Source organism: Hyperolius riggenbachi, chromosome 12 (assembly GCF_040937935.1).
Source record: "Hyperolius riggenbachi isolate aHypRig1 chromosome 12, aHypRig1.pri, whole genome shotgun sequence".
NCBI classification, from domain to species: Eukaryota; Metazoa; Chordata; class Amphibia; order Anura; family Hyperoliidae; genus Hyperolius; species Hyperolius riggenbachi.
In genome coordinates, this window is record NC_090657.1 from 143,373,034 (window position 1) to 143,394,638 (window position 21,605).

At 44.3% G+C, this 21,605-nt stretch overlaps 1 protein-coding gene across 3 annotated transcripts in view; it reads right to left on the bottom strand.

Moving 5' to 3' along the window:
• Window positions 1-21,605, bottom strand: part of MYBL2 (MYB proto-oncogene like 2) — a 191,954-nt gene that overhangs the window by 163,762 nt on the left and 6,587 nt on the right. For 2 of the 3 annotated variants that reach the window (XM_068262027.1, XM_068262025.1), the window contains exons 2-6: window positions 13,238-13,334; window positions 12,292-12,363; window positions 8,883-8,975; window positions 6,011-6,231; window positions 74-218 (exon numbers count right to left, since the gene is read on the bottom strand). In XM_068262027.1, the coding sequence (XP_068118128.1) occupies window positions 74-218; window positions 6,011-6,231; window positions 8,883-8,975; window positions 12,292-12,363; window positions 13,238-13,334 (628 nt within the window). The remainder of the gene's footprint in view (window positions 1-73; window positions 219-6,010; window positions 6,232-8,882; window positions 8,976-12,291; window positions 12,364-13,237; window positions 13,335-21,605) is intronic. The other variant, XM_068262026.1, reaches the window with a different exon arrangement.

The following is a 21,605-nucleotide window of genomic DNA, read 5'->3' on the forward strand; positions in this document are numbered from 1 at the left end:
TGTGCACATACTGTATGTAATGCTAAACAGAAGTCCTACAAATAGCTTCATGTAAGAGCATTCATTCTTGTACCTTTGCCACCACAGCCTGGAAGCCAGAGTCCTCCCTCTCCTCCTGTTCACCTGTGACACTGTTTTTCCGTCCATTCAGGTACCCACCAGTCTCTACCTTCCGCTTGATGGTGGAATTCCAATGGTTCTTCACTGCATTGTCTGTCCTGCACGTCAAAACAGTAAAAGGTACAATTCAGGCAAAATCAGTAACACGCCACCTGATTGGTAAAGCTGGACATACACTATTCAATTATGACTATATTTTGTTTTTGATCAATATTACAATCGATTATAAGGGCTAAAAATCGATCAAAATATAGATCTGAAATGTTGGTTTTTAGTCAGCTGAAAGAAAAGTGATCATAATATCAACAATCAATATTCATCATCATTCAACGGATAAACAAAAAAAATTGAGTGAATTCAATAGTGTACGGCCAGCTTTAGACCCCATTTCATTTAGTGACGTAAGTAGTTCTAGTTCTTGCTGGAATTATAGGAGAAAAAGCCAGCACGAGTGTGGCCATAAAGTCTGTTCAAGATTCTAATTTAAAAAAAAAAACCACCAGCCTTCACTGAAGTCTAAGATGCTAAACAATTTGAGGAAGAGATTGAATTGCCATTTTTTCCTGTCATTTGCAATTGCCATTTCGATTCGATTCACAATTTTCTTCAATTCATCTGTACACACACTACATTTTCACCCAAAATAATGAACAATGGGTAACAAAAATCTTGCATTGTTGCTTCTATTTAAATTACTTGGACAAATTATTATATTAAATTACTGTCACATTATATGTTATACATCTTTGTAATCTGCTCCCAACGGCTTATGTGTACTTTGTACACGTCACAGAAAATTATAGTACCGTATATTCCGGCGTATAAGATGACTGGGCGTATAAGACTACCCCCCAACTTTTCCAGTTAAAATATAGATATAATATATAGCATATAGATAGAGATATATATACGGTAGATATATAGATCGATAGAGATATATATACAGTGGCTTGCAAAAGTATTCAGTCCCCTTGAAGTTTTCCACATTTTGTCACATTACTGCCACAAACCTGAATCTATTTTATTTGCAATGCCACGTGAAAGCCCAATACAAAGTGGTGTACACGTGAGAAAAATGGAACGAAAATATATTATTTCAAACATTTTTTACAAATAAATAACTGCAAAGTAGGGTGTGTAATTATTCAGCCCCCTTTGGTCTGAGTGCAGTCAGTTGCCCATAGACATTGCCTGATGAGTGGCTAATGACTAAATAGAGTGCACCTGTGTGTAATCTAATGTCAGTACAAATATAGCTGCTCTGTGACGGCTTCAGAGGTTGTCTAAGAGAATATTGGGAGCAACAACACCATGAAGTCCAAAGAACACACCAGACAGGTCAGGGATAAAGTTATTGAGAAATTTGAAGCAGGATTAGGCTACAAAAAGATTTCCTAAGCCTTGAACATCTCACGAGGCACTGCAAGCGATCATTCAGAAATGGAAGGAGTATGGCACAACTGTAAACCTACCAAGACAATGCCGTCCACCTAAACTCACAGGCCGAACAAAGAGCGCTGATCAGAAATGCAGCCAAGAGGCCAATGGTGACTCTGGACGAGCTGCAGAGATCTACAGCTCAGGTGGGGTAATCTGAGTGGCGAGAAGAAAGCCAATGTTAACAGAAAAGCATAAGAAGTCCCGTTTACAGTTTGCCACAAGCCATGTGGGGGACACAGCAAACATGTGGGAGAAGGTGCTCTGGTCAGATGAGACCAAAATGGAACTTTTTGGCCAAAATGCAAAAAACGCTGTGTGGCAGAAAACTAACACTGCACATCACTCTGAACACACCATCCCCACTGTCAAATATGGTGGTGGCAGCAGAATGCTCTGGGGGTGCGTTTCTTTAGAAGGGACAGGGAAGCTGGTCAGAGTTGATGGGAAGATGTATGGAGCCAAATACAGGGCAATCTTGGAAGGAAACCTCTTGGAGTCTGCAAAAGACTTGAGACTGCGGGCGGAGGTTCACCTTCCAGTAGGATAGTGACCCTAAACATAAAGCCAGGGCAACAATGGAATGGTTTATAACAAAACATATCTATGTTTTAGAATGGCTCAGTCAAAAGTCAGATCTAAACCCAATCGAGAATCTGTGGCAAGATCTGAAAACTGCTGTTCACAAACGCTGTCCATCTAATCTGACTGAGCTGGAGCTGTTTTGCAAAGAAGAATGGGCAAGGATTTCAGTCTCTAGATGTGCCAAGCTGGTAGAGACATACCCTAAAAGACTGGCAGCTGTAATTGCAGCAAAAGGTGGTTCTACAAAGTATTGACCCAGGGGGCTGAATAATTATGCACACCTCACTTTGCATTTATTTATTTGTAAAAAATGTTTGGAATCATGTATGATTTTCGTTCCACTTCTCACGTGTACACCATTTTGTACTGGTCTTTCATGTGGAATTCCAATAAAATTGATTCATGTTTGTGGCAGTAATATGATAAAATGTGGAAAAACGTCAAGGGGCCGAATACTTTTGCAAGCCACTGTGTATGTATGTATGTATGTATGTATGTATGTATGTATGTATGTATGTATGTATGTATGTACACACACACACAGATATGAGATATACTCTCCATATAAGACTACCCCTCCTCCAACGCACACTAAATATATTTTATATGTGCCCATAAAACTTGCCTCTTTCACCCATCTGGCCCGTCCTTGTATGCAATTTACCTCCTTCTCTGCGCTCGTATCTCGCACATGTGCGCCTGCGCCGCTTCACTACAGTCCTCAGCAGCGAGATCTGAGAGTCGGTAACAGGATAGGGCGTATAGATTACTGTAGAGGCGTGTATATACAAATGTTTTACACACGGGTGATGTGCTGAAACATAGGTGATCCTGCTGGGGTTGTTCCTGGACATACCTTACTCTGGCCCTGAAGAAAGGAATCTTTTTTGCATTGCATGCATGTTTTGGACTAAATGGGAGTGCACTCCAGTTCAATACATTTTTCCCCAGTAGTTAGGTTGTCGCAGCCTTGTTTTTATGGGAGGGTATATGTGTTAGTCTGTGTCTTGTGTGTCATTTGCCGTTTTTGATACCATTTAAGCAACATGAATAAATTATATATTTTTGCACCAGGTTAGCGCTCCCTATACAATTTTTTCTTCATGAATATATTGCAGCCCAGGCCCACTGCTCCTGCTCCTAAAAAAAAAAAAACCAAAAAAAAAACAAAAACGCTTTGACAATCACGTGATTGTCTTGTCCAAAATCACGATTTCTGTCTAAAAACGATAAATCGTTCAGCCCTATGCCCGTGTCCAATTCCCTAGCAGCTCTGTAGACAATGCATTTAAATGAACATACATACGCCAGAAGAACCTCGTCCGAGACGGCCGATAACTACAACCTCTGATTGCCCCCTACTGCTTGACAAGCTATTTGTCTAGCGGACCCATATCAGCCAGGCGACGCAAAATTACATTGTTCCACCCCCAACTTACCCTTGAGACGTCACTCCCGCACTGCTCTACATGCCCCAAGCCTCCCTCCTCCCGAAAAGAGCAGAACACATTACTTGCTTGCAAAGTGAGCAACGTGGCTGTACAGCCTCGGCCCTGCAATGTCACACGAAGAATCGGCTTCCGCTCCACTTTGGACGACATATATTGAGTGTGTAAGCCTTTAGTAATCTACTACCAGATGCCACGTCTATGTGTACACCAAGCTTGTGCATACTTTAAGCTGTGTGGCAAAAGACTGCACACCCCATACTTACAGACTCCACTATCCAAAGAGAGATGCCAAACCACCTTACTTCTTAGTGGAGTAAAAAGAGTGTAAATCCCTTGATGTACTTAGACAATTTTCTTCTTACAGTGATCCCTTCCAGTTCTGACAATATTTTGCCAGAACTAAATTATACCAGTTGCTGTCAGTTATATATCAGCAGCTGTCAGTTACAACTGAATGTGCAAGGTAATGTCTATGTTTCCCTTTGGCTCAAGTGGGTGATATTACAGTTTAACAGTGCACTGACCAGGAACCTGTCATGTGGTAATGGCCATTTTTTATAAATGGAGGACGGAGAAATCCATTGATCACAGTGGACAAATAGGATGCGGGAGAGGAGGAAGAGATTGAGGAGTAGACTACACCACAGAAGGTAAGTATTAACTGTGTATGGTAATTTAAACTATTTTCAGTTCAGGTTCTCTTTAAACGGAGCCCCAATCAACAACACAAAAAATTACTTTACTGATTTTATCCCTTTTAGGATTCTAAAACGTACCGTATTTTCCACCATACAAAACGCATTTTTTCCCTGCGTCTTATACGGCAAAAGCAGGGAATCCCTGCCTAACGATTAGTCAACCTGAAGCCTTCGGGTATTGCCCGCCTTGTGCCCTGCTGTGCCTGGCTCCCCCCCCCCCCCCCTCGCATAACTCTTCTCCCTCCCCCTTGTGTATCTATGACCTCCTCACGGCGATTGAAGACATCCGGCTTTTCTGTGCGGCCTCATTGATGATGCGTCATTAAAGGATGGGAATAGAGAAAGCCGCACAGATGTCTTCAATCGCCGCGGGCACGATGGAGGAGGTAAACCTCTGCCGCTGCTCGCACGGGGTGTTCACAGAGACACAAGGGGGCAGGGAAGAGAGTTATGCAGGGGGGGGGGGGGGACCAGGCACAGAAGGGACATAGGAGGAAACATGGGGACACAGAGGGGGGGGGGGGGAGAATGGCAGGAGGACACATGGGGGACACAGTTTGGGGGAGGTCATACAAGACGCTCCTGAAATATGGACACGTCCGGTTTAAATATTTTTTCCCTGGTTTTTAACCCTCTAAACCTAGGAGCGTCTTATAGGTGGAAAATACGGTAGACTACAAGCAGTTATTTGGTGCCTACCATGATTGAAATCCAGCTAAATGAGCTGATACAATTTTTTTTTTATTTTTTTTTTAAACAGGCTCTAAAAATGCTCCTAGTCCTTTTGCAATGTTTCCTCTCTTGTACATTTCTCTGTACATTATCTCAGTGCACAAGATTACCAGCACTTCAGTAACCATGGTGTACATGCCATTTTTACCATAAACTATATGGCTGTCATGCCCAGTAGAATATTACAGTACTTAGCTTGTTGCTTCTTAAACCAAATGTCTAGCACTATTGACAATATTAACCTCCCTGGCATTTAATTTCTGCTGAATTAACCATGTTTTATCAACGTTTTTCCTGCAACTTACCAAAATGCGTTAAGCCCAAGGGTTAAGTATACATTTTGAGCATAACAACCTTTTTACCAGGCCACAATTCCCCCACTTACGTTTTTTCGCAGAAAAAATGCAGTTTTACTTGCATGCTTTTTTGCATTAAAATTTGTGTTCATGTGTAAATTTTTACACTTGATTCCAGAGCATGTACATTTTAATACGATAAACGCATAAAAAATGGAACCCTGCCTTAGAACTGCTGGGCAAGCCTGACTTGTCCATACCTGTGTCAGCTATTTTTCCCAGGACAAGTCAGGCTGATGTTAATCATGTTTCAGCAACATGTCTGGGGAGGACAGGCAAGGAGCAGTCCAGCTCAGTAAAGCCAGTAGGTAAAGACTAAGTGCAGCAGAGGGCAGGTAAGCAGTTGCCCAATCGCTGAAAGCCAGGCACCACCCTTTTGACAGTGTCAGTATGCCCATGCCTTTGGATCAGCATTTAGGATGAATACACTTCTTTTTAACAGGGACAGGAAATATCAGCCAGGTTCGGTTGACCATTTTGCAGTAGTAAGTCGAGATCTATTGCCAACATTCGAACTTGTGTAAGCCAAACAGACAGAATGCAGAATCTGTATAAACAAGGAGCTCTAAATTTGGTTTATAAGTAGTCATTAGCCTACATAACATACTCTCCATAGAAACTTATTCCTTACCTTCCAGGCAAGAGCTTTGCTATTTCAGCCCAGCGGTTGCCCAGCAGTTTATGGGCCTGGCAGATAATGCGATCCTCCTCTTCCGTCCAAGAGGACTTCTTCACTTCCGGGTTTAAATGGTTGTGCCAGCGTTCCCGACACTGTTTACCCATCCTCCCCTTTAGCTGCTTGGCAATCAGAGTCCAGTGTTTAGTTCCATACTTCTTCACAAGCTCTATTACCTGGAGGAAGAGTAAAAGGTTTTAAAAACGAATTACTGGTTTACAGTAAATGTTACAGTATTAACATCTGGAGCCAGCAGGAGCAGCTCCTGTGCAGAATGATAGTTTGAGGTCATGTCTAATGGCCTGATTTGAGATGGCAATTCCTGATAAAGCCTTGCACACACGCAAGATGCTTTTCGGTCAAGGCGGCTAGTGGCGGCCACCTCTTCCAAGGGTCTACAGTGTCCATGGCGGCCCCCGACCCCAGGAGACCTGGAGTGTCAGAACATCTTGACTAAGCCCACTGTTCTCTTCCTTACCCATCCTGCTCAGTCATGAGGTGAGCATCATCTTTCCTTCCCCACTCTGTAGCTCAACGCCAGTAACGTGTCTGTACAGAACTTGGCCCCAATCTGTTATTCGGGGGGATTGAGTACAGATCCCTGCACGTGACAGTGCTCGTACATGTGTACAGTCCTGGCCAAAAGTTTTGAGACTGTCAAAAATATTGGAAATTAGAAAAGTTGGTGCTTACGTTTTTATAATAGCAATTTGCATATACTCCAGAATGTTATGAAGAGTGTTTAGATGAATTTCATAGTCCTTCTTTGCCATGAAAAGTAACTGAATCCCCCCCAAAAAATCTTTCCACTGCATTTCATTGCTGTCATTAAAGGACCTGCTGAGATCATTTCAGTAATCTTCTTGTTAACTCCGGTGAGAATGTTGACGAGCACAAGGCTGGAGATCATTATGTCAGGCTGATTGGGTTAGAATGGCAGACTTAACATGTTAAAAGGAGGGTGATGCTTGAAATCATTGATCTTCCATTGTTAACCACAGCAAAGGAACACATGCAGCCATCATTGCGTTGCATAAAAATATCTTCACAGGCAAGGATATTGTGGATACTAAGATTGCACCTAAATCAACAATTTATAGGATCATCAAGAACTTCAAGGAAAGAGATTCAATTCTTGTTAAGAAGGCTTCAAGGCGCCAAGAAAGTCCAGCAAACGCCAGGATTGTCTCCTAAAGAGGATCCAGCTACGGGATCGGGGTGCAACCAGTGCAGAGGTTGCTCAGGAATGGCAGAAGGCAGGTGTGAGCGCATCTGCATGCACACTGAGGTGAAGACTTTTGGAAGATGGCCTAGTGTGAAGAAGGGCAGCAAAGAAGCCACTTCTCTCCCAAAAAAAAACAGGGACAGATCTTCTGCAGAAAGTATGGTGAATGGACTGCTGAGGACTGGGGCAAAGTCATATTCTCCAATGAAGCCCCTTTCCGATTGTTTGTGAAATCCGGAAAAAGGCTTGTCAGGAGAAGAAAAGGTGAGCGCTACCATCAGTCCTGTGTCAAGCCAATAGTAAAGCATCCTGAGACCATTCAAGTGGGGTTGCTTCTCATCCAAGGGAGTGGGCCCACTCACAATTTTGACAAAAAAACACAGCCATGAATAAAGAATGGTGCCAAAACACCCTCCAACAGCAACTTCTTCCAACAATCCAACAACAGTTTGGTGAAGAACAATGCATTTTCCAGCACGATGGAGCACCGTGTCATAAGGCAAAAGTGATAACTAAGTGTCTCGGGTACCAAAACGTTGACATTTTGGGTCCATGGCCTGGAAACTCCCCAGATCTTAATCCCATTGAGAACTTGTGGTCATTCCTCAAGAGGCGGGTGGACAAACAAAGACCAACTAATACTGAGAAACTCAAAGAAGTGATTATGAAAGAATGGGTTGCTGTCAGGATTTGGCCCAGAAATTGATTGAGAGTATGCTCAGTCGAATTGCAGACGTCCTGAAAATGAAGGGCCAATACTGCAAATATGGACTCTTTGCATAAATCTCATGTAATTTTCAATAAAAGCCTTTGAAATGTATGAAGTGCTTATAATTGTATTTCAGTATATCACAAACAACTGAAACAAAGATCTTAAAGCAGTTTAGCAGCAAACTTTGTGAAAACTAATATTTTTGACAGTCTCAAAACATTTGGCCAGGACTGTATGCACCTTCAAGAACCCATGAAGCTTTGTAATCTAAAAGCTTCTGATTACCTCCGAACAAGCAAGTAAGCTGCAGACTCACATAGGCTAGAATTGGTCTCCCAGTGATGAGCCTTCCACCACTTTACTGAAAGCAAAGTTTTTTAAACTCTTGTCGTCATCGGGGTCCCAATCGCAGCCTCAAGGGATCGCTGACCCCATGGGCCGGCGTGTTATGTGCATGTGTGCACCTGCCCCCCACTAGAGCGCACCGCCACATCACTTGGGAGCATATCGTGTCTGTGCAGTAAGCTACCGATAACGTGGGCACATCCCGTGTAGAAGATGCCAACCCATTGGGGTCCTTAAAGGCTGCCAGTGGGATGCCAGAAAAGACTGGGGCTGCGGCGAGGGACACAAATTACTTCTAGGGGCAGGAAGAAACCCCAAGTAAAACTTCATTTTCTGGCCTTGGAATTCCTTTAACTCACTGCAGAACTCACTGCAGTTCAGAAAAACCCCATGAGTGGCAGGCGCCAGCGCTACTAATGTGGTAAGGCTGTATAGAACTCAGCCTCACCATCACTTGACTTCCATGCAGTCTTCTACAGGATTGATTTGACAGTTCAATAAATCATAATATTTTAAGCAAAGAGTTTGGAGCCTGTCTAGAACACCTTTTCATCTTCTTCTTTGGTCCAGGGACCTTTGACAAGATCGGGGTGAAGGACACGTTGCCATCGGTGTTGACACTGTTGTTCAGTCCGGAACTGGAAAAAGAGAGAGACATCAGATTGCGTTTTACAATCAAACTGCATTTTAAAGGGAGACAACTGAAGGAAATGTGAAATAACTGTAGAGGCTGCCATTGCAGACTTCCTTTTAACAAAGGCTAACTTCCTGGCTGTCATGATGATTCTCAACTTTTTTTTAGTCAGGACCAGTGCACAGATCCACCGGCTGCACATCTGTTAGTGATGTGTAACTGAAGATGCTACTGAAGCCAAAATATCAGTAGGAATGTCTTAAGCACCTTAAGACATTCCTACTGATATTTTGGCTTCAGTAGCATCTTCAGTAGCATCTTCAGCATCTTGCAAAGATTTTTTTCTGATGGGGAGTTCAGCTCCATAGAAAAGACTGAAGGTATGGCTCTCATACTACATGAAGGGGGTAAGATTGGTCTGTGATCTTTCATTTTCCAAAGACTATAGTCTGATGTGTGTATGCGCCTTAAGGGCCTGTTTCCACTATATGCAGATTGGAGGCTGAAAAACTGACTCCAATGAATGCCTGTGGGCAGGTTTCCACTAAACGCGATTTTTCTGATGCAGATTTTCCCATAGGCATTTATTGGAGTCAGTTTTTCTTCATCCAATCTGCGTGTAGTGGAAACAGGCCCTTAGTTATGTGTAAGCGAAGATGCTATTGAAGACAAAAGATCAGTAAGAATGTCTAGTAAACAGGACTTTTTGCTATTTAATTTATTCAATTTATAAAAGGGAAATGGCAGCCTTTATATTTCTCAGTCCAAGGTTCACTTACAGTGATATGAGAGTTAAAACATTCATGTTTATCTTTTCATATTATGGGGAAGGGTTAGAACACACATTCGGCCCAATGAGAGTAGTAGTAGTAGCTTCTATATAGAGAGTTTAATGGTTGTAACCAATTATCGACAACTATCAGTCATTTAGGCGCCCGATGTTAAGGTCAGGTATTAGGTGTACGTGGGTGTTAGGCCTTGGGTGAAAGTTAAAGAGAACCCGAGGTGGTTTCCAAGAATGATATTCGCACACAGAGGCTGAGTCTGCCTATACAGCCCAGCCTCTGTTACTATGTAGTGTCCCCCCAGCCTGCCCCCCCCCCCCCCCCCGCACTCTGCTATGCTCCCATAAATCACAGCCGCGCTGTCGACACGCAGCGGGCTGTGTTCACCTCTGTAGTGTCACTTTCGCCGCTCCCCCAGCCTCCTGCATAGCTCCGGTCCCCGCCCGCGTCCCTTGCCCCCAATCGACAGATTAGGTCACAGTTTACACAGTTCTGCTCTGCCATCACGCGCTGATGTGCGCTGCCGTCCATTTGCACAGAGCGGGTCTCCCTCTGAATTGCCATCCCTCGTTCCGGCTGCGCTGCCCTCCTGGCACCTGTAGAGTTCTGTCCTATCTTCAGATCGCTGCCGCAGGGATATGAGAGAGAAGCGATGTGCAGTAATGCGCCAGACTTCAAATACATGAAGTGATGTCACTTCATGTATTTGAAGTCTATGGCGCATTACTGCACATCGCTTCTCTCTCATATCCCTGCGGCAGCGATCTGAAGATCGGACAGAACTCTACAGGTGCCAGGAGGGCAGCCGGGACTAGGAAGCACATCCTCCGGTGCCCTCCAGTATTCCCACCCACCCCCCCATCCGTACAGTGGCCTGGCCAGTGCTCCCCTGGGCTGCAGCATGTGTATTCTCTTCGCAGCCGATCATGGCTTTGAAGATACTCAGCGTGAAGCAGTACCAGGAACAGAAGCCGGGCACCAGCGGGCTGAGAAAGTGGGTCACAGTGTTCCAGCAGAGCGGCAGGACAAGATGCTGTGGACAGGCGCTACTACATCAAGTAGGCCATCCAGCTCATCCAAATCGCGGCTGCCAATTGGGTGAGCAAGGGGAGGGGGCGACATTGGGAAATGTTAAGGCATAGCCCCCAACTGTCCCTCTTTGGGAGCCCTGTCCCTCTCTACTCCTCAATTATCCCTCTTTCAGTACTTTGTCCCCCTTTCTCTGTAAATATATGTATTTCTCTACTAAAAATGTGTTTGACTCTAAACTTTATTTCCATCTTTTAAATAGATATATCACTAATTTTATAATGTTAATATGAAGGAAAATGAACCAGGATAGAAAGGAACCAGTGTGGTTTGAATTATAAAACCACATTTTTCTTATGAAGTCTTTATGGTATGCGTGACTAGGGGTGTGATGGGGAGTGATCAGGGGTGTGGCAGGGGCGTGGCTTAAGTGTCCCTCTTTCTCATCTCAAAAAGTTGGGAGGTATGGTTAAGGGGAGGAAGAGGTGTTAAAATGCAAGAATACTGATCAGGGCAGAGGGTGCCCTATACTGCAGGGTGTAATCATAGAATGGTTGTGCATTTATAAATAGAATGGTTGTAGTAATGCTGAAATGTATGTGCTGTAAGAAGGGTGATGGGATGTGATCACTAATAAGCTGTAGGTCGGTGCAATAATATGTGGAGTGTGGCGGGTGCTGTAAGGGAGCATACTGAAGTGCAGTAATATGTGGAATGTGATAGTGGTACAGTATTGTACGAAATGTGTTTGAGAGTGCAGTAACCTATGTTATAAGGAAATAGTATTGTTTGAGTTGTCTATTGGGAGATATGTGGAGCTGCAGTAAAGTATTAGGGGAGAGTAATAGGGGTGAAGGGACGCATGGAACGTGATGGGGAGTGCAGTAATGCATGGGATGTGATAGGGGGTGCAGGGATGCATGGGATGTGATAGGGGGTGCAGGGATGCATGTGATAGGGGGTGCAGGGATGCATGGGCCATGATGGGGGGGGTGCAGAGGATGTGATAAGGAGTACAAGGATGTCCTATGCTGTAAGCAGTGTTGCCGGCCCTGCTTTCCCCCGGTTGCAACCCACCCGGCTACTTTGCCACCTGACTGGAAAAAAATTCTGGGGAGAATACTGATATATATGCATCAGGGAGTGTACTTCAAATGATGTTACTCACAGTAAGGGGTAACTTGGAAGGTGAACTTTCACAATGCAGTCATTAACAAAGATGTACATGCTATAATAATGTTGACAAACACTGTTCTATATCGCCATACTATAAAAATAATTTTGCTGTTGCATGTGCCCCTATTGCAGAGATTCCACCTCACTTCCTGTTTTCTATGACCCAGTCCCTGGAGCAGAAAGTGCGGGTAGCAGTTCAAGCCACGTTTGCTTATATCCTTTCAACCTACAGTTTAAACGTTTGCTTTTTTTAAAGAAAATAATTTGTTAGAATACTACAAGTTAAACACTCCTTCTACAAACACAAGAGGAAAGAGGGTCACTACTTACAGTCATGTGACTGGCTATGGTCTTCCATTCACCTTGTCCATAGGTCTTCACCAAGGATTTTAGTGTTTCGTCCTAAAAAGAAAAAAGCAAGGGAAAAAAAGATTACATTTGTTTAAGGCAGGCAATCATAAAAACAAAGCCTAGAATGAGGTGCCAGATATGGTAGGTAGGCCTGAACGATTTTAGGAAAAAATTGAATTGAGCGATTTCTGTCAAATTGCGATTTCGATTCGATGCACGGTTTCCTTCCAATCGAGCTTTGTTCCCCCTCTTTGCCTAGTTGTTCCCTCCTCTGTCTCTCTTTGTGCCCCCTTTGCCTCTTTATGCCTCCTCTGGGTCTCTCTTGCCCCCTTTGTGTCTCTGTGCCCGCTCTTTCTCTCTGTCTCTCTCTGTGCTTCCTCTGTCCCCCAAGCTGCATCAGTTCTGGACATTGCTTCTAATGCACGGAATACTTCCTGTATGTCATGTGACATACAGGAACCCGGAGTTTTGCCAAGCACACTTCTTCAAACTACCCCCATGTGAAAATGACATGATCGCAATAATTGCCGCTTTGACGATTCCGAAATTGTGATCTTGGTGATCACGATTTCGATTTAAATTCGATTTATCTTTCAGGCCTAATGGTAGGTTTGTCTTTTGGTTCCCAGGGTTTGTGTTATCAGTTTAATCTAGTTGCTGTAACCATTGTGGTACTGCTCAGAAGTTGCGTGGCTTTAATCGTGCAAATGTACAAAACTGCACAAAAAAAAAAAGGATTGTGGCTGCAAATTAAAAGCGGATCCCAGGTGCTGGTAGATCCGCAGAGGATCCAAAGGCTTCCCTCTTACGTAAGGATCTATTTTTTTTTTAGCTGCCTCTGGTTTGCGTTAAGATATCCTATATCTGCATAAATCAAACATCAACGAATACCAAATATCTATAAAGAATGTGCAGGGGGACTCACCTCCTCTTGGGTCCATTTCACTTTGATTCTATTTTCTCTGTGTTCTGGTACATCAGAGTCCGTGTCCTGATACTGCATGTCTTCCCAATCATCACTGCTAAAGGAAAAGAAAACATGTGAAATTCTCCATTTGAACAAAAGCTTTTCCAGATAAGTCATGGCTGACCATCAGTTACTTTAAGTAAATAGATCTGTCTATGTACTATAGGCTGTCATACACTGGTTGATTGGACTAGATCAACCAACAGACAGGCATACATTTGAAATCGGCGCCGGTAGACTTGGGCGCAGGATACAGCCGTTATATGGCTGATCCTGCTTCTGCACAAGTTGGGGCCGTGTTAAATACTATTCCCCCTTCAGGCCGCCATGGATAGACGGGGAATGATATAATTCGATTGCTAGAGGCCGAATTATTGTGTTTTTTAAGCAACCTTGGCGCCGTCTGACGGCGCTGACGTTACTCACCGAGCGCTGCTCAGTTGTGATTCCTATTGTAGCCTATGGTGGTGCCGGCTGCACCCAAATCTAGCAGTGCCGAAAAGCACTGCTCCGAACAGATAGATCCCTCTCTGATCGAATCTGATCAGAGAGGGATCTAATGGCTGCCCATACACTGCAAACAGATTTTTTTTATCGATTCCAGCATGAAATCTATTCACAACCTGTGGAACTGCCGCTGCCTCCTGCTCGCTGCCCCTAGTGTGCTCCCCCGGCCTGCAGCAATACATTACCTGTCCGCCGGCGTGAGTCTCCACAGTCTCATTTCTTCCAGTGTGCTCCTCCATGTTCTCTTCACTTCCTGTCGGTGTCCCATCCTGTCACAAGCAGAAAGTTCAAACGGTGGAGCGCCCTCTACTGTTTGCACTTCGCTTTCTCACAGGACAGAACACTGACAGGAAGTGAAGAGAAGACGCCAGAAGTAGTGAGACTACAGGAACCCGGGAATTCGTGCTGGCCAGGCAGGTGATATATTACTGCTGCTATGCATCTATTGGCGCCGTATCGAACGCAGCTAACAACGCGCTCCATACCCGCCGGCGATCGAGCAAAAGTTTCTGCCTGGGCAGATCGACGGAATCGATCAATTTTGGATGGAAATCAGTCGATCGGTCCGTGTTTGCGTTATCGATTTCACAGCAGATTCGATCACAGTAATCAAATCTGCTGTCTATCAGCAGGAAATCGCGTTAGTGTATGGGCACCTTATTACCTTAGGTTAAGAACAAAATGCAGGCAACTGGTCCTTCTGCATCCACCTGTGTACTGCTAGGCATTGGCTCCGCAGTTCAAATTCCCCATTCTGAATTAAACTAAGCCTTTAAACTTTGGGCCACGGCACGGGGATAACTTGCCTCAATTGCGTCTACGGCTGCTGTGCTCCACATCACTCCAATACATTCTCCTTCCAGATTTACAGGAGGAAGTATTGGACAGACAGAACGCAACGTGTAGCGCATTGGATATAGACGACGATAAAGGTGAGTTAACCTCCTCTGCCGTGGCCAGACGTTTAAAGGCTCAGTTTTGTTTGGAATGAGGAATCCAAACTGCAAAGCTCATGCTTAACCAATACAACATCTGATGTACTGATGGACTTAATATCATTTGTTGGACACAACAAAGCAAATTACTTAACGAAGGTACTGTGTTCTCTGAATAAATAAAATACAGATTGCCACAAGAAATGAACAGCCCTTTACAAACATGGCCATCTTAAAGAGGGAATTACATTTTTCAAGTTAGCGCCACTTGCATACATTAGGATCTACGAAAATTAGTTTGATGTGGGCAACTCCGATAACACTAATAGTGTATTATCGATCTAGCCCCTATAGCTCGTGATTTTTTTCTCCTGTTTGCGTAAAGTTGCTGCGAGCAAAGGAAGGTAAGCTTCCCTGCTTGCTGCATACATTACATATGTGCAAATAGCTGGAGGGGGAGCGAGGACGGACAACCCCACTCCCCGCCGCTGTGCCTGCTGCCCCCTGTCCTGGCTGCTTCCCCCTCTAGCCTATACCTGGGGACACCTTTGCTGAGGGGAGGAGCAGGTAGTAGGCAATTCAGATCTCCCTCCTTTTCTGTGCCTGTGTAGAGGGAGATCCGTTTTTGCATTGCTTGCCACTACCCCTCCGTGCATCCGGGCTCCGTGAAGTGCCATCTGGGGTCCGTGAAGTCCCAACAGGTCCGGACTCTCCGTTCAGTTTTTCAAAACAGATCCCCCAGATCCGTTTTTTTATGGCGTGAAGACAGCTGCTATTTTTTACATTGGCATCTATGGCTCCGGTTTTGGTCAGGCCCAAAACGGAGACAGATACGTTTTAACAACAAGTGTGAACCAGCCCTGCGGTGAAATATAGGATTTTAAAGCGGATCCGAGATGAAAAACTAACTATATAGCTTATCTAAAGTTTAGATGGTTTACACAGAATTTCTAGCTGCAAACCGCTTCAAAGGTTTATGATTATTTATTCCTGTGATACAATGAAATCAGCCATGTTCTGTTTGTCACATTGTCACAGACTGAGGGTTGGAGATGCCATCAGCTTGCCTGTGTAAATGCAGTCCCCTCTCCTCACTCATAGGTTAAATAACTTCATGAAAAGCATGGGCTTATTTTAGGATGGGGAGACAATTCCAGGTTAAAACCCCCTAAATATCAGCTTTCCGTAAGAACCATCTGTGAAAGAAGCAGGAAGTATTTGGGACTGAATTAGGACTATCACCATAGTTGGGCCTGTGCTGAGAGAGTGCTAGAAACAAGGGTGGCAGGCAGCAGCGTGACAGGACGGACCTGCTCAGTGTAATCCTGTCATGTTGACACACACACACAGATAACATTCTCTGCCTCTATTTGCTAACCAACAGGAACCACAGGAGGGTCACAGTAGTTTTTGACTGCATCCCATATGCCATGGCAAACTAATACACACACACACACACTTCAATGGTCACCTAAATAACTTTTGTTGCTATGCCATTAAAGTCACTCCATGCCCAACAACAGACCACATACAACAAACTAGAGGAATTAGAAACTTGGACAGATTTAGGATACTCAAAAAAGTAAGGACTGCTGCAAGCTAAGATACAATGAGAAAGCTAGAAAGCTTGGACACGTTTTGACTGGAAAACCAGGACACACTACCTGGGGGACAACAGATTGCTCAACGACATCCAGACTCCCGCAGTCTGGATGTGCTCTTCTTCAGAGCTACTTGGGGATGCAATTACTGTATATTCTGGCGTATAAGACTACTTTTTAACCCTTAAAAAGATTTTGAAAAGTCAGGGGTTGTCTTATACGCCGGGTGTCATTGATGCTGGGTGATACGCCCTATCCTGTTACCGCCTCTCAGATTTCGCTGCTGAGGACTGTAGTGAAGCAGAGCCGGCGCACATGTGCAATATATAAGAGTTGCAGAGAAGGAGGTAAATAGGATACAAGGGCGGGGCCAAAAGGGTGAAAGAGGCGTGTTTTATGGGCACAGCGCGATCTATTCTTCCATACCGCTCTGATAAACAGGTAGACATGGATAACTAACCAATCCACTTACAGTGGAGAAAATAATAATTTGACCCCTCACTGATTTTGTAAGTTTGTCCAATGACAAAGAAATGAAGTCTCAGAACAGTATCATTTCAATGGTAGGTTTATTTTAACAGTGGCAGATAGCACATCAAAAGGAAAATCAAAAAAATAACCTTAAATAAAAGATAGCAACTGATTTGCATTTCATTGAGTGAAATAAGTTTTTGAACCCCTACCAACCATTAAGAGTTCTGGCTCCCACAGAGTGGTTAGACACTTCTACTAAATTAGTCACCCTCATTAAGGACATCTGTCTTAACTAGTCACCTGTATAAAAGACACCTGTCCACAGAATCAATCAATCAAGCAGACTCCAAACTCTCCAACATGGGAAAGACCAAAGAGCTGTCCAAGGATGTCAGAGACAAAATTGTAGACCTGCACAAGGCTGGAATGGGCTACAAAACCATTAGCAAGAAGCTGGGAGAGAAGGTGACAACTGTTGGTGCGATTGTACCAAAATGGAAGGAGCACAAAATGACCATCAATCGACCTCGCTCTGGGGCTCCACGCAAGATCTCACCTCGTGGGGTGTCAATGGTTCTGAGAAAGGTGAAAAAGCATCCTAGAACTACACGGGAGGAGTTAGTGAATGACCTCAAATTAGCAGGGACCACAGTCACCAAGAACACCATTGGAAACACATTACACCGCAATGGATTAAAATCTTGCAGGGCTCGCAAGGTCCCCCTGCTCAAGAAGGCACATGTGCAGGCCCGTCTGAAGTTTGCCAATGAACACCTGAATGATTCTGTGAGTGACTGGGAGAAGGTGCTGTGGTCTGATGAGACCAAAATAGAGCTCTTTGGCATTAACTCAACTCGCTGTGTTTGGAGGAAGAAAAATGCTGCCTATGACCCCCAAAACACCATCCCCACCGTCAAGCATGGGGGTGGAAACATTTTGCTTTGGGGGTGTTTTTCTGCTAAGGGCACAGGACAACTTAATCACATTAACGGGAAAATGGACGGAGCCATGTATCGTGAAATCCTGAACGACAACCTCCTTCCCTCTGCCAGGAAACTGAAAATGGGTCGTGGATGGGTGTTCCAGCACGACAATGACCCAAAACATACAGCAAAGGCAACAAAGGAGTGGCTCAAGAAGAAGCACATTAAGGTCATGGAGTGGTCTAGTCAGTCTCCGGACCTTAATCCAATAGAAAACCTATGGAGGGAGCTCAAGCTCAGAGTAGCACAGAGATAGCCTCGAAACATTAGGAATTTAGAGATGATCTGCAAAGAGGAGTGGACCAACATTCAGGGCTGTGGAGTCGGAGTCGTGGAGTCGGGCAATTTTGGGTGCCTGGAGTCGGAGTCGGAGTCGGAAAAAAATGCACCGACTCCGACTCCTAATGAATTTGTAACTGTAATTAAAATAGAAAATATGATAAAATGTTCTATTTCTCAGATAATAGTCATTGAAAATAATGTGTATATATACAGTATATATACAGTAATAGCTGTGCTTAGTCCACAAAAATGAAATAAAATTAGTTACTTGTGCTGCTTCAATAAAGCAGTCCCCGTATTTTTAAGGTCAGATATACATATCTGATTGTGACTGTATATATGATGTGTACACAGGAATCTCTTATATATGTTACGGCCAGAACCCGAAGTTTGGCCACTTCTAGTTCTGGCCGGCCACTTCGGGTTCTGGCCGGCCAATGCGCGAAGTAGCCGCTACGCTGCGGCCAATGTGAGAAATGGAATGATTCCTCTGACATTAATGTATCTTCTGGCCGCAGCGCAGCGGCCAAACGTAGAACAACTTAGTTCATTTAATGCAATTCAGCCGGGCGGCAATGTAACAATTCAAGCCGCCGGCTTTTTCTCTGCCTCTCTCTCCTCCTCTTATGGGCAGCAGGCGGGGACACGCGTGTCCTCGGGAGTCGTTCGTCGCACCAGGAAAGCAGAGCGGGGAGGCTGCAGACATCGCTTCTGCCAGCACCCGCTCTGCAAGAACGGCAGGATTCCCCTGCCGCGACGAACGACTCCGGGGGGACACTCGTGTCCCCGCCCGGCTGCCCATAGGAGAGAGCGAGAGAGGCGGGAGGGGGGGAGGAGAAGGAGAGAGAGAGATGCAGAGAAAAAGCCGGCGGCTTGAATTGTTACATTGCCGCCCGGCTGAATTGCATTAAATGAACTAAGTTGTTCTACGTTTGGCCGCTGCGCTGCGGCCAGAAGATACATTAATGTCAGAGGAATCATTCCATTTCTCACATTGGCCGCAGCGCAGCAGCCACTTCGCGCATTGGCCGGCCAGAACCCGAAGTGGCCGGCCAGAACTAGAAGTGGCCAAACTTCGGGTTCTGGCCGTAACATATATACTAAATAACATCTATGCTGTAAGAATAAAGCCTGATGTGTAGCTGTGTCACTAATAGAGATAGTCAATGAGATGGAAATAATTCTGCGTTGATGCTGGTTTCTGCAAATGTATGCACTCCCTTTGCTGATGAAATCAAATAATTTGATATGTTGTTAAAATTTGGTTTAGTGACTGCAAATTAAAGTGTACCTGAGACGGATGAAAAGTAAAGTTTTATACATACCTGGGGCTTCCTCCAGCCCCCTTCAGGCTAATCAGTCCCTCGCTGTCCTCCACCACCCGGATCTTCTGCTATGAGTCCTGGTAATTCAGCCAGTCAGCGCTGTCCGGCCACATGCCGCTCCCACAGCCAGGAACATTCTGCACCTGCGCAATAGTGCTGTACAGGTGTAGTATGCTCCTGGCGGTGGAGTGTGTGCATGCGCACTACACCCGACTGGCTCAAATACCTGGACTCATAGCAGAAGATCCAGGTGGCGTAGGAGGACAGCGAGGGACTGATTAGTCTGAAGGGGGCTGGAGGAAGCCCCAGGTATGTATAAAACTTTAATTTCATCTGTCTGTTTTACTTTGTTACACAGTAGTACTATACTCTACATATGCACTCCCCACAGAGCTGCAGGGAATCCCCTGAGAATGCTGTGCACATTGAACACAGAGGTGTTGTCTGTTTACAATCTCCTCATTCCCCTGCAGTGTACCTGCACATCATTCTTACATGTTCCCACACTTACATTGCCTAGGGCCTGATAGATGTTCTTTGTTTTCTCTACTCTTACCAAGGACTAGTTTTAGTCTAAAGGGAATAAATATAGTAGTCTACATATCCTCCCCACTTCAGTTGTCTTGTAAAATTCCTAAGCGTTGTCAGTTAAGAGACGAATTTCACGTTACATACTTTTAATCAACAAAATTGTAATATGCAAATTAGAGGAGTCGGAGTCGAGGAGTCGGAGTAATCCTAAACTGAGGAGTCGGAGTCGGTGGATTTTTGGACCGACTCCACAGCCCTGCCAACATTCCTCCTAAAATGTGTGCAAACTTGGTCATCAATTACAAGAAACGTTTGACCTCTGTGCTTGCAAACAAGGGTTTTTTCACTAAGTATTAAGTCTTTTATTGTTAGAGGGTTCAAAAACTTATTTCACTCAATGAAATGCAAATCAGTTGCTATCTTTTATTTAAGGTTATTTATTCGATTTTCCTTTTGATGTGCTATCTGCCACTGTTAAAATAAACCTACCATTGAAATGATACTGTTCTGAGACTTTTCATTTCTTTGTCATTGGACAAACTTACAAAATCAGTGAGGGGTCAAATAATTATTTCCTCCACTGTAGGAATAGTTGACCAATCCAACCAGTCAATCGCCTATATACTGTAATATACTGGGTACCACATACAGTACAGCACCAGTATCTGGTCATACATAGCACCAGTATATGATTTTTTTATTATATATTTTTATTTTGGTGCGCATTGGAAGAGGGGTAGTCTTATACGTCAAGTATGTCCCAAACTCTATATTTTAATTGGAAAAGTTGGGGGTTCGTCTTAAACGCCCAGTCGTCTTATACGCCGGAATATACGGTAGTTCACGAAGACTGGCGAGGAGAGCCTAAGAGCTAGTCGACCTTGCAGTGGATGACGCTTGAAAGTGAGGACCGGGAAGACCCTATGGTATCCAGAGCCGGTCCTCTACTTAGGTATATATGAATTGCGGACATCAATCTAAGAAGTGTTGATTCCGGTGATACCTTTAATGACCAACTGTACATGGTTTATTGCAAGCTTTCGAAACTCAAAGTTTCTTCTTCAGGTGTTAAATAGTTTAGAGTCAGAATCAGTTTATTCGCCCCGGTTATTATGGTTCTGTAAAATGTACGGTTCTGACCCAGTTCTGCCTGATGCCTGAACGTAAAGTTTTGAAAGTTTGCAATAAACCGTGTACAGTTAGTCATTGAAAGGTATTACCACAATCAACACTTGTTAGTTTGATGTCTTCATTTCTTCTCCCCGACTAACATTGGACCACACTTTCACTTCAGATTCCCTTTACGCAGGGGTCACACTTGCTTACAGCTAACCTGTAAGTAAGCCGAACCCATTGGGCTTGGCTATTTCCGCGATAGCCTGAGGGGAAAGCCACATACAACAAGAACCAACAAGTGGAAATTTGGGGGTCCCAGCACTTGATACCCTCTGCTTAGGAGGAAGCCACTTTAGGATCCATAAGCATTCCCCAACCCAAGTTAAGAATGATTCTAGGCTCAATACAAAGCACCTTCCCCTCTAAAACACATCCACTCAAGACATACAGCAATCACTCTGCCTCACTGCAGTGAGATAGTCCAAAAAATGTGTTCTTATATATATTTCTTTTATATATAAGAACTTTTTTATGTATATTTTTTACATAATTTTTTGTACACATAGGCTTGG